Genomic DNA, 13,155 nt, shown 5'->3' on the forward strand with positions numbered 1-13,155 from the left:
TCTCTCTCTCTCTCTCTCTCTCTCTTCTCTCTCTCTCTCTCTCTCTCTTTATCAGCTGACTCTCGTTCGAACACAGCCGCGTGACTGTGACTCGTTGATACACAGGTGTACACGAAGCGATAAATGGCAAGCACGTGAATACATATCTGACATTTAGAGATAACATCGCGAGGTAACATGTTAACATCTAAAGTATGACAATGAGGCTAAACCTATATTAGTATAATGTACAAGATAATTAAAAAGTATGTCATGGCGTACTCTTCGTGCAACAGTAAAAAATAAAGTATCCCTGCTTGTGGAAGGCACAGTCCTTTCCGTAAAACTGTTCTGCTCACCGTCTCAGGCAGGCCGGGGTAAGACTGTCCCTCCACTTGGTCATTTACCAAACAATCAACTATCTGGGTGCTCCGTGTGAATACTGGGAATATTTGTTTAATGAGTTCAGTTCATAAACGCCTCTAATGGTGTTTTTTTGGTGTTGTTGTTGTTGTTGTTGTTGTTGTTGTTGTTTTTTTGTATTAACTGGTGTTTTATTTCATTTTCAATCAACTGTTACACCTTTTTTCTTTTACATTTCAGGTTACATTTCCATTAAATTACTTTTTATCTTTTACCTCTAATGGCTTTCAGTTAAAGGCAGAGTAAGCCTCCCGTAAACCATCACAGATACGGTCAGGCTTTTACACACAGTACAAACACCATTTCATTTAAACACTCACCAATTGAGAACATCCTAGGTGCCCTCCGTAAAGAGCGAACAATTTTCAAATAATTTATTTTTGCGTGGTTTATCTTACCCCTGAGCCATCGTGAACCCGTGTGATCCAGTTTTCCCTTTTCACAATGCAGTCGTCATAGTTAGTCATTTGAATGCGACTCGACGTGAGCTTATCTACAATAGCACGTTTTTTTTATGCACGAAACAACGGCTGTGGTTCACAAGAACTCTAGCGATGGCTTTTGACTGTTGAGAGGAACGGCGATTTGCACTGATAAACCGGCCGTCGTCTGCTACGACCCTTGCGTGACCCTGCTTCCGGGCTTTTCTTTTTTTAAACTTTCACAACTTCGAATTGTTCTGATCTTGTCTTGATGAAAAACGAATTCTTTTATGATTAAAGAATGTTTGTGTAACAAGCTGTCAATTTATTATTTAGATTTTAAAAGTTAGGTCTAGCGCAAAAACGAGGCGCCGTTGTTGTTAACGGAACAAGTCTACGAAAATAAATTCTTTGAAAATGTCTCACGCTCGACAGAAAGCAGCCAGGATGTTCCCGTTCGGTGAGCGTTCAAATGGAAGTATGCTTGTACTGTATTTAGACGCTCGGGGAGCTCTGTGATGGTTTACGGGAGGCTTACTGTGCCTTTAAAGAAATTAATTCCTCATCAAATTCCAACTCAGTACAGCAAGCACCCAGGTTGTTAATGGTGGGTATGTGACCAAGTGGAGGGACAGTCTTACAACGTGTAATAGGCTGGCCACACCTGAGAAGGTCAGTGAGTCCAACTGTTTTCATAAGTTTCGAGGCAATCATAAAACAAATGTGACCACACTTGTGACGTATAAATGTCTAAACAACGAAGTGACTGTGGTAAGATGACCAAAGTTAAAAAAAACAAAGGATTACTGTACTCACCGATACAAGAACGACACAAGACGATACGAATTTTCGCTTTATATGAAAGCTGAATGTAATAAGGAATAGAGAATAAGTATAACAGTTATGCTTCTAATTTCTAATACAAGGTGTGCTCTGTAACTCCAGACACAAAGGAACACTAGGTCATGGTTTACACATTTGCTGTGTGTCATACACGTTTCAGTCATTGTTATGCGTAAATGTCTGTGCGCAGGACAGGTTTGGGCTTTGTTAAATGTCTCGTTATGACATGTATCTAAACACAAGGTTGTATATATCAAACTTTGTCGTAGCTGGAACTTCCTTTGCAACCTCTGAACGTAAACTGCACCCCTTCCTGTCACAAACAGATGCAACTTGTTTAAAATAAATTTTGTCAACAACAACAAAAAACATACTTCCAAACAAACAAGCAGGGAAAGAAAGGCGAAGCATTTACAAATTTTAAATAAATAATAATAACAAAAACACTAAAAGCCCTGTTTGCTCGTGGCAAAACACCCGCTCAATCATTTTAAGCAACAGCAAAAGATACTGTGAGACACAAACAGGACTAGAAGGCAGGCAGGCACACGGACTCGCATGCACACAGGCACACATACACGACAGGCACACACACACGGTTATACAGACATATGGAGACACACACACACACACACACACACACACACACACACACACACACACACACACACACACACACACACACACACACACATACACGACAGGCACACACACACACACATACACGACAGGCACACACACACGGTTATACAGACATATGGAGACACACACACACACCGTGGCACACACACACACACACACACACACACACACACACACACACACACACACACACACACAACCAGAAATAAAACTTTACGAACGTCGGGGAATCAGTAAAATAGACTTGAAAGAGGAGCCCACATGCAAACAGAAGGGCAGCCCCTCGGACAGACAATTAGCCAGACAGCTAGCCACGCCATGCAGACAGACAAACAAACAGACAGAGACAACTGCACAGACTGACTGCATGATACATGGAGAAAGTGTGGCAAACGTATCCCGGCATATATGGACATACCTTGATCAGCCCGGGCACAGCGGACCAGACGGTGTAGTTGGGAATGACCTCCTTACCTGACGCCTTTCTTACACCTTTTTGAATGGCTATTCCCGCGGCGACGTACACAAACAACGTAGCGATCAGCCTGCAACCAAGTTGGTTTTTTTTGTCAATGATACTTATCAATGTTCAAACCTGGAAAAAAAATATGTGAGAGAGAGAGAGAGAGAGAGAGAGAGAGAGAGAGAGAGAGAGAGAGAGAGAGAGAGAGAGAGAGAGATATAGAGAGGGAGAGAGAGAGAGAAAGAGAGAGAGAGAGAGAGAGAGAGAGAGAGAGAGAGAGAGAGAACGAACGAACGAACGAACGAACGAACCAACTTTATTTTTCGAGGGTAATGGAGTAGATACAGCAAAGATCTTTTTTCATCCAGCCCTCGCCCAAGAGGGAATTAACCAAGCAGTGCATAATATTAAAGCAGAAGAAGAAGCAAAGCAAAAACATAAAAACGTGGTTATTAAATCAGACAGAGAGAGAAAGAGAGAGAGAGAGAGAGAGAGAGAGAGAGAGAGAGAGAGAGAGAGAGAGAGAGAGAGAGAGAGAGAGAGAGAGAGAGAGAGAGAGAGAGAGAAAATGGAGCCCGTTCACTGTCTCTGTCGTTTATGTATTGGAACCACTGACAGAGATATAGAATAGTCTATATTATCCTACATACGTGAGAGAGACACTCGTGAGATAATAATCGTTCAAATCACACGTGTGTATATCATGTAAATGAGTTCATGTCAAGCAAGCCTGGCAGGGACCTGTTTTTTCCACTGTTTATGATGCCAAAGTCACCGAGACAAACGTCATTATAGAAAACAAAATTGCGCTCGCTAATTCCCCTCGATGAATTTTTAGAACTAACCACGTCACGCCACACTTTCAGAATGACGTTTCTTTACTTTGACGTAATAGATTGCACGAGGCTTTAGAAGAGATCGAGGTTCCAAAACAAACGTCTTCTTGTTAGCTGCCTCGACTGCAGGACATTTTCAGTAAAATACACGTAAGTACAGTATGTAGGATAAACAGAATACTACATGACTTACTGTGTCGTACCAGATTTACACTCGTTGCTTTTTCAAATAGTGAACAGCTCGCTTTCGCTCGCAGTTCAATATTTAAAAAAAAAAAAAATCGTGTAAATCTGGTACGACACAGCAAGCCATGTGGTATTCTCTATATATCTGTGATTGGAACACGGACCAGAACCGGGCTAGGGCAAATACCCTCTCCCTCCTCCCGCTCCCCTACAGAGAAACACAAAATTACACCAACCACCCCCGCCGCCCCCCACCTCCAGACCTTGAAAGGGCGATGACAAGACTCCAGTCCCCTCCCTCCTGTCCCCACCCCACTCTACCCCACGCCTTCCCCCTGGAAAGACAAATGAGGCGTGACACAGTCCGAGGACAGTTAAGACTCACACAATACACAGGATGGAGCCCACGGAAAGCCCATCACTACCGCCACCAGGTCCCGGATTCGGGCCGGGGCCAGGGCCGGGACCGCTTCCGGAAAAACAAGCATGTTTACTGGTCAGGGTCATGTCCTGTAAATAAATAAATCAATTAGTCGATCGATCGACCAATTAAGTAATCAAGCAATCAAGTGATCACACACACACACACACACACACACACACACACACACACACACACACACACACACACAGAAGCATGCACCCCCTCATACACACATACACACACACACACACACACACACACACACACACAGAAGCATGCACCCCTCATACACACGTACACACACACACACACAGAAGCATGCACCCCCTCATACACACACACACACATACACACACACACACACAGAAGCATGCACCCCCTCATACACACACACACACACACACACACACACACACACACACACACCACACACACACACACACACATACGTAGTGGGCAGCGTTGTTAGGATCCTCCCCGACCACATTGAGTGTCCCTGGGTCAGCGGTCTCGTCACACGTTAGAGTGACTATTGTAGTTCTGAAACAAGGAATACCAAGAAAATAATAAGAATACAAATCACAAAACATGACTTCTTCTTCTTCAAAGAAAACCGATGATCACGTTCACAATTTTCCAAACTCATTTGGGGGATGGCGGTGGGGGTGTAGGCATGGAGGGGCAATTGCCCATTTGGTAGAGCACGGGACGAACACGGGTCAACTTTACGCGCAGACAAAGAGACGGTATCCATGTCCTATCCAGTGTCATCACTGTGTCATTCTGCCATAAGTGCAGGTGGCTCATTTCTCTGGATAGCGCGACTCTGTTGTTGCTAGCTTTCTACTTGGATGAGGCGACCTTAATTTTCTAGCGACGGGACAATTATGTCACAATTTCAGTGACACGAGTGGGAAAGGAACTCTTTGTGGGGCGCCTTTTCCAAATTGCAATGCAATGCGCCTGTTGCTGGCAGCCGCGTTGCGGAAAGGTTCTGCTAAACGATCACGAAATTCACGTGGAAAGTGCGGGCGTGAAATCCGTGCAGGCTTTGCTCAATATTAAAACACGTGTTCCGGGCATGCTATACGGTTGTATGGTAGGCGACCAGTGATTGGTCAGGGAGATCACTTGTCCTGGGACAGGCGATTGCTGATTGGTCAGGGAGATCACATGGTCTTTCTTTCCAGTCCTTCTTTCTTTCTTTTCTACACATGCTTTGCAGACGACAGGGTCTGGGTTTCCGTTTGACTAAGATTTGGAGGATTCGAACGCGTTGCAAGACTGGTTTAGGTCTACCAACGGGCTTCTAGTGTTAGTGCAATACACAGAAGGCTTAGGACGGAAGGATTTGGCTACATACTTTCGCTGACGAGCGGGAGCCAAATATTCAAACGGTTTGCTTGGGAGAGCTACGTTTTACGAGCCGTTACCTTACGCTGGTGACCGGTCAATGTCTGTGAAATGTAAACTCTGTTGTGTTTCTCCATGATAGCGTATAACTTGCTCATTTTAACGCTAAATTGTAATCTATATATGGTTTTTGCAGATATGGAGAGGAGGAGAATTTGAGTTGTTATTAAAAGTCTATTCTTGCAGGTACCACGTGCTCGCTGAAGGGGGAAGTTAGTAGAGGTTACATGCCGAGTCTCAGTGATTATCAAAAATAATGGTCGAAGTTGGCGGATCATGAAAAATGCGAGCTTTAGCGAGCTTTTTCATGACCGCGAACTGAGACCATTATTTTTGATAATCACTGAGACGAGGTGTGTAACCTCTTTATTCCTCCTTTCTTCAGTTATTCAAAGAAAAGAGGAGTTTTTTTGCGAAAGTTTGATCGAATCCTATTCTCTCAACCAGTCAACCTGCGCAGGCGATCGATTAATGCGCGGTTGTATAGTTCTGTGCAAATCATTCCATTCTGTTAACACTTCTTGTCAGTTTTCCTATTTTGGGCTAAAATCAAGTACACAGATATGCTGTTATTCTGCTGTGGCGGCAAAGGCAGATATTGTGTGTTCTGTATATGTTTTGGTATCGCTTAGAATAATGTTTTTTCGTCAAATGGGACTAGCAGACGAACTTTTGCACCCGTGTTCCAACGTTAAAAACTGTATGAAGTTCAGTTTTCTGGAGAAAATAGTGTATGAAACCCCTTTATGTTGTTTAAATTGATGAGATGTGTGCATTTGGTTGCGTGTGATCTGTTTATTAAATGAAATATTGTTGAAAACTGACCGTCGGATTGCAGTCTGTTGTCGAAGGAACTGAGTGAAAAGAAGGGGAACTACTCTTGTCGTTAGACAAAGTATGAGTTACTTGCCTTGGGAAATTGCTTGTGATGAACGGCTTGACGGCACGGCAGATGAGATTCAGAAAACAACCGAACTCATGGATTTTATATGGAGATTCATGTGTTCAGGCCTGTAGTTGTTAATTTAAATGCGGTATGTTTGTATTGTTTGCTCCAGAGATGTATATTTCGTACATTAGAGCGTTCGGAACTTTTCAGTCGCAAAAAGTAGTACCGAAACAGAACAACCTCTCAACCCATTGCACTATCGAGGATTCAGGCTGTTGCTGGGTCGTTATTTGTTTGGTTGCTGGGTCATTATCGAAAAATAACTACCCCTACAAGTTTACAGAGGTAAAGAAGCAGAGGGGGGAATAAGATATGTTTAAAGGTGGAAAAGAGGGGATTGTTGCCATGGTCACTGCACCAACTACTCTGTTTCAGCTTGCAACCTGAGCTCGCCGGAGGTTTGCTACACGGTTGCTGGAGGTTTGCTACCCAGTGCTACCCAGTTGCTACCTGGTTGCTGGAGACGTGCTACACTTTTGCTGGAGACGGGCTACACTCGTGCTGTTCCTTTGCTGTACGGTTGCTGTTCTACGGCTGTTGCTGGTGTTGCTGCGACTTTCACCTGTCATGATTGCACCACTGCGCCACTGCGTTTCATCCAATGGATCCTGGCTACACTGAGAGTTGAGTGCACCCATGCGTAACGCCCCTCACCTTGTCATCTTTCTAACCCTTTATGACGAACTTTGAGTTGTGACAACGTGGAGTGTTAACGCCTGTACAGGCTAAGACTTTTTACAGAGCAACTTAAGTGTTTTCTAACTTTACACGGTTCAGCGTGTTCTTATTATTTCATAAACTTTAACTGGCTTTTTGTCAGTTATTTTTGTTTTACGACTTGGTCGTAAAAAACACTTTTGGCTTCACGAGAAGAGGGAGGTGGAGAGTTAGTGTATATAAACAGACGTCTAGAACTTATACTTTTGTTGTTTCTAACTTTTTTTGTGACTGCGAGAGTGGATCGTGGTGTGGTTAGTCAGTTAGCAGTAATTGACCGTTTTAGGTCATTCATTTGACCCATTAAAACGTGACACATTATCATATTAAAAATGGACTCAAAAAGTAAGTCTTTCAAGCACAACATTGGATTGGATTGGATAAGATTTACAGTCCAGTGAGGTTACCCTCATGGAAATTCGGGCTGCTTTCTCCCCGGGGAAAGCGAGCTGCCATACATACGGCGCTACCCATATATTTTTTTTGAGTCACTTGAGAAAAAGTGACTCTATGTAATCGGTCAGTGTTAGTCTGTCCGGCCGGCCGGCCGGCCGTCCGTAGACACCACCTTAACGTTGGACTTTTCTCGGAAACTATCAAAGCGATCGGGCTCATATTTTGTTTAGTCGTGACCTCCAATGACCTCTACACTTTAACGATGGTTTCGTTGACCTTTGACCTTTTTCAAGGTCACAGGTCAGCGTCAAAGGAAAAATTAGACATTTTATATCTTTGACAAAGTATCTCGGAAACTATCAAAGCGATCGGGCTCATATTTTGTTTAGTCGTGACCTCCAATGACCTCTACACTTTAACGATGGTTTCGTTGACCTTTGACCTTTTTCAAGGTCACAGGTCAGCGTCAAAGGAAAAATTAGACATTTTATATCTTTGACAAAGTTCATCGGATGTGATTGAAACTTTGTAGGATTATTCTTTACATCAAAGTATTTACATCTGTAGCCTTTTACGAACGTTATCAGAAAAACAAGGGAGATAACTAGCCTTTTCTGTTCGGCAACACACAACTTAACGTTGGGCTTTTCTCGGAAACTATAAAAGTGACCGGGCTCAAATTTTATGTGAACGTGACTCATTGTGTTGTGAATAGCAATTTCTTCCTGTCCATCTGATGCCTCATATAATATTCAGAACTGCGAAAGTGACTCGATCGAGCGTTTGCTCTTCTTGTTTTCCTGCATGCGTGTATTCATGTTTCCTGAGACTTAATGCCGTGTGAGATGGAATTTTTTTTTTTTTACTTTATTCCAAGTCCCAGCAACATACAGCCTTATCTATAACTACAACATAACTTTTCGAAGGGAAAATCCGTCATACTGACCGGTACGAATGACCGGTTGCCGATTTCATTTCTGGATTTCGCATTTGCCAATATTTTCCTGTAGAATAGTGAAAATATGCGGTTCGAGCAATCCCTGGTTCCCGCATCTCCAGTATCAGAAGAGATGAGGGTAATCGTCAGGTAAGGTATTGGGTATCAAGGCTGCCATGAAGCCTCATAGTTTCATGTCTTCGCTTAATGTCTATGGAACGCCAGAACTGGCTGTTTACCAAGTAGAATCTACCGGTAGATTTGCTGGCGAATCTCTCTGCACTGGATTGGCTCTCTTAACAATACCCGCAGAAATTGGGCCAATGAGAGACAGAAATACCGTGAGATCTACTGGGTTAAATTCAGGTTTGGTGTTCCATACATGTATGTAGCCAATCGTAATAGGCAACGTTGTCTGTTGGCTCCTTCGCCGCCTTATAATATTCGTATACGTCGTACAGTATGTCGAACACAAGGCTGATAATCGGGGTTTACCTGGTGGTACCTGAAGAGTCGGTAGAGGCGTAGGTAACTTGTGTACTACCGTCACTTCCCTGACCGAACGTGGCAGAGTCGACCGTGCCAGTCGGGTAGGTCTGTGACATGTCAGCTGACACCTGGCATGCCTGTAATGGGTCAGACAACATTGTGTAAGGGTACTCTCAATTTTGCCTTGATCACTTAAACATTCCATAAAATGACTGTTTGGTTTTATTTACTGGATCAACTCCTATTCAAAAAAGTAGAGTTTGGAGAAGAGGGAGGGTCGTGAATTAGGGGCAGAAAAGAGAGTTCAACAAGTATAAACTGTATTACATTACAAGTTTCCAAGATGGGAAATGAAAACACTGTTAACAAGAAATTCCTACGAGGTAGGAAAAACAACCCCGTCAAAGGGAAATAACCTTCTCAGTTGGTGGCAGTGACTGAGTGAGAATGGTTATTTCCCTTTGACCATGAAGATGTCCCTCTATAAGTCCTGGTATAATTTTAATCCACCAATAACTCCCTAACCGTGTGTTTGACTGGTCCCAATTTTTGTAAGGACCGTCTCAGGAATGTATAGAACCTGTTCACCAAGTTTGGTGACGATCGGTCCGTTCATTCTTGAGATCTATATGCGAACACAAACAAACAAACAAACAAACAAACACATCGAGTGAAACCTATACACACCCCTATACCGGGGGTGTAAAAATCGTTTTCAGTTGTTACAACATTGAATTTGAAGTTTAATGAAGGTCAGTCTAACTTTCTGAACAAACGAGGCTTATGGCAGGATAATTATTCTGCCTACAGTCGTACCTGCGACGTAAGTCCCCTCCAACGAAAGGACACCTCCCATGAAAGAACACACATGTCCCTCTGTCTATCATTTCTACCAAAATGTAAGCCTACCTGTCATGACATTAATTTTGAATGATCTCAATGATGTCCTTTCATCACAGATACCATTGCAGGGCATACCTTGCGAAGTTTGAACAGCTAAGCCGCAAAAACTTACCAAATAAAACACGATTAGACAGGATAATATATTATTATTTAATTTTCAATCACCAAGTGGCACTAATGTGACCTTGACTGGCGACGGAAGGCGACGGAGGGCAATAAGATTTACGCTGTAGCTTCAAACACGAAAAATGTCAACTGTTAGAGTTAACCGAGATTGATCAGATTGTGACCTTGAAAAACTGACGGGGAATAACAGCGCTGAAAGTCCACGAAATGGGGCACTAGCCTTTGGCAAGTACATCTCATAATTTACTAACCAGAGAGCATTTTTTTTTTTTTACTCGCCAAACCAACCATTTGTTTCAGCAACTTTACTCACATTTGGCGAGTAGATTTACATTTCTATTCGCCATTTTCAGGCCTGATTAACCAGACTTGCATCATGTCTGACATGAAATCCTTGGTGTGCATGAAGTGTCGAAGCACTTATTCATGAACCTTAATTAGAAAATGTCTTTATTTTATTTTTCTCACCTTGCTGTGACATTGAAATTTGACGAGCATTAACCAGACCTGAAAGTGTTTGAAGTGCTCAAGTATCAATAACATAACATTGAAATTTGACGAGCATTAACCAGACCTGAAAGTGTTTGAAGTGTTGAAGCTCAAGTATCAATAACATAACATTGAAATTTGACGAGCATTAACCAGACCTGAACGTGTTTGAAGTGCTCAAGTATCAATAACATTGAAGAAAATGATTATTTTCCATGTTGTGATTCAAACTTGATCCCGTTGTGACCGAGAAATCCGACGAAGGTAAACTAGACGATCTTTACGTCATAAACTTTAACAAATGAAAGAAGTACAGACACAAACACAGGAAGCGGAAAACAAACAATGACGTCACCATCATTGGAGATCATACCGCAACATTGGTGCATTCCATACTTCCTTCAGTAAACGGGGTGCACGGACTGTAAGAAAACAACCAGCTTCCAGAACTGTCCGACTGGTCGGAAAATCTGCAAAATTAAAAAGACAGGGAAATAACTTAGTCCCTCCTAGGCCCTCTGTCTGTCTGTCTGTCTGTCTGTCTCTGCCTGTCTGTATCTCTCTCTGTCTCTGTCTGTCAGTCTGCCTGTCTCAGTGTCTGTCTGTCTGTCTGTCTGTCTCTCTCTCTCTCTGTATCTGTCTCTCTCTCTCTAATGATACGTGATCATTTTATTTTGAACTATAACAGACTAAAAATCATAACACCGACTCCACGTATTGACCTTTTCAAATCAAGCCTTCTTTATTCAGGTGCGGTCCTATGGAACTCACTGCCTATTTTTCTTAAGCATAAAACAAACACAGACAGCTTCAAAAAAAAATTATATGTCACACATAATGCAACTAAACATGTGCTGAATGGTTCACCAATTCATTTAAAATGTATGTGCATGTTAAACAAAAGTATAATAATATGCAGATCTAAATTAAGTTATGTTAAAAATTGACACTTGGAAATTGTACTTAAAATGCAGCATGACAATTTATTTTTTAAAATTGTATCTGTATATGCAGTTATAATGTATTAAGTTTGATGTGATAGTTCTTTGATTATATTGTTTTCTGTTCTTGTCGACCCTATATTAGGGCGAGGGCTGGATGTAAAAAAGCAATATTCTTGCTTATCTACAGGGTGACACGAAAAAAACAGATCCCACCAAAAGTTTAATATTTTCTGAAATAATCAGCCGATTCTTTTATTTTTTCAGGTGAGCCAAGCTGAAATGATGTTCTAACAGCCCACCAAGTTTGAGCTTCAAGATGTCATGGACAACGGAGCATAAGACATTTATAGTCGAGGCCTATTTTCGGTCGAATTCTATCCACGCTGCTCAACTGGAATTCAAAAGACAGTTTGGACGTAGAGACTTTCCTGTTAAATCAGTTATCTATGGATGGAGGGATAAGTTCAGAGACCATGGGACTGTCAATAACCTCAATAGTAAAAACCCTAACAGGGGATCCCACTCTGGTCGACCTAAATCAGCAAGGACACCGAGGAATATTGATTCAGTCAGAGAGTCTGTTGTGCGCAGCCCGAGCAAATCTGTTCGCCGGCGAAAATAGGCCTCGACTATAAATGTCTTATGCTCCGTTGTCCATGACATCTTGAAGCTCAAACTTGGTGGGCTGTTAGAACATCATTTCAGCTTGGCTCACCTGAAAAAATAAAAGAATCGGCTGATTATTTCAGAAAATATTAAACTTTTGGTGGGATCTGTTTTTTTCGTGTCACCCTGTATTACCCTCGATAATAAAGATTTTGTCTTGTCTTGTCTTGTCTTGTCTCTCTCTCTCTCTCTCTCTCTCTCTCTCTGTCTCTCTCTCGGTGCACCCTCTCTCTCTCTCTCTCTCTCTCTCTCTCTCTCTCTCTCTCTCTCTCTCTCTCTCTCTCTCTCTCTCTCTCTCTGGTGATTACTCACGGCGGGTTTCCAGTGATCGGGGTCAAGTCGAGCGTCCCTTTGTCAGAAGTACACTTGCAAGGACCATCCTGAGTACACTGGGACAAGGCTGACTTGGCTTGAAACGCCATCAACACCGACAAAACTACCAAGCAATGCTTACCGAGCTCTAATTTCATCTTGGCAGCTCACACACAAATTGTTGTCCCTCTCAAAATTTGGAAAATCCTTTTGAAGTAGTGTTGAATGTTTTGTTTTTTCTCCAGCTAGTTAGTTAGTTCTAACGCTGAAATCACTTGGCAAGAACAGTTATTGGCAATATTGTCGCTGCTGTTGCGTTGAAGTCAGTTTCTTAAGCTTCACAGCCCAGGCCATTGAACACTGGTGGAAATGAGTCAATTATTAATGTATATGTCATAGAAGTCACAATAAAGGTCAAGACATGATAAGCACACAAGTAACAAAATACTTGTGGACACTCACAGTCCTCCTTTTCGAACAGTTCGCTTCACAAAAATGATATCTTTTTCTCGTCAATTTCCAAGAGGTAGTTTTTTTTAGTGGATTCATTGGCCGAGCAAGACCTACGAAAATGTCACGAGGGCCAAAGACGCAAT

At 42.4% G+C, this 13,155-nt stretch overlaps 1 protein-coding gene across 1 annotated transcript; it reads right to left on the minus strand.

Moving 5' to 3' along the window:
• Nucleotides 1-527: 527 nt before the first annotated feature.
• On the minus strand, nt 528-13,155 carry LOC138981164 (uncharacterized). Its single transcript, XM_070353999.1, has 7 exons — nt 12,560-13,155; nt 11,011-11,107; nt 9,126-9,256; nt 4,668-4,758; nt 4,180-4,304; nt 2,728-2,854; nt 528-1,980 (listed from the first exon to the last, which is right to left on the minus strand). The coding sequence occupies exons 1-7, from the start codon at nt 12,715-12,717 to the stop codon at nt 1,921-1,923; spliced, it is 789 nt and encodes a 262-aa protein (XP_070210100.1). The 5' UTR covers nt 12,718-13,155; the 3' UTR covers nt 528-1,920.

This window comes from Littorina saxatilis, linkage group LG12, assembly GCF_037325665.1.
Source record: "Littorina saxatilis isolate snail1 linkage group LG12, US_GU_Lsax_2.0, whole genome shotgun sequence".
Lineage (NCBI taxonomy): Eukaryota > Metazoa > Mollusca > Gastropoda > Littorinimorpha > Littorinidae > Littorina > Littorina saxatilis.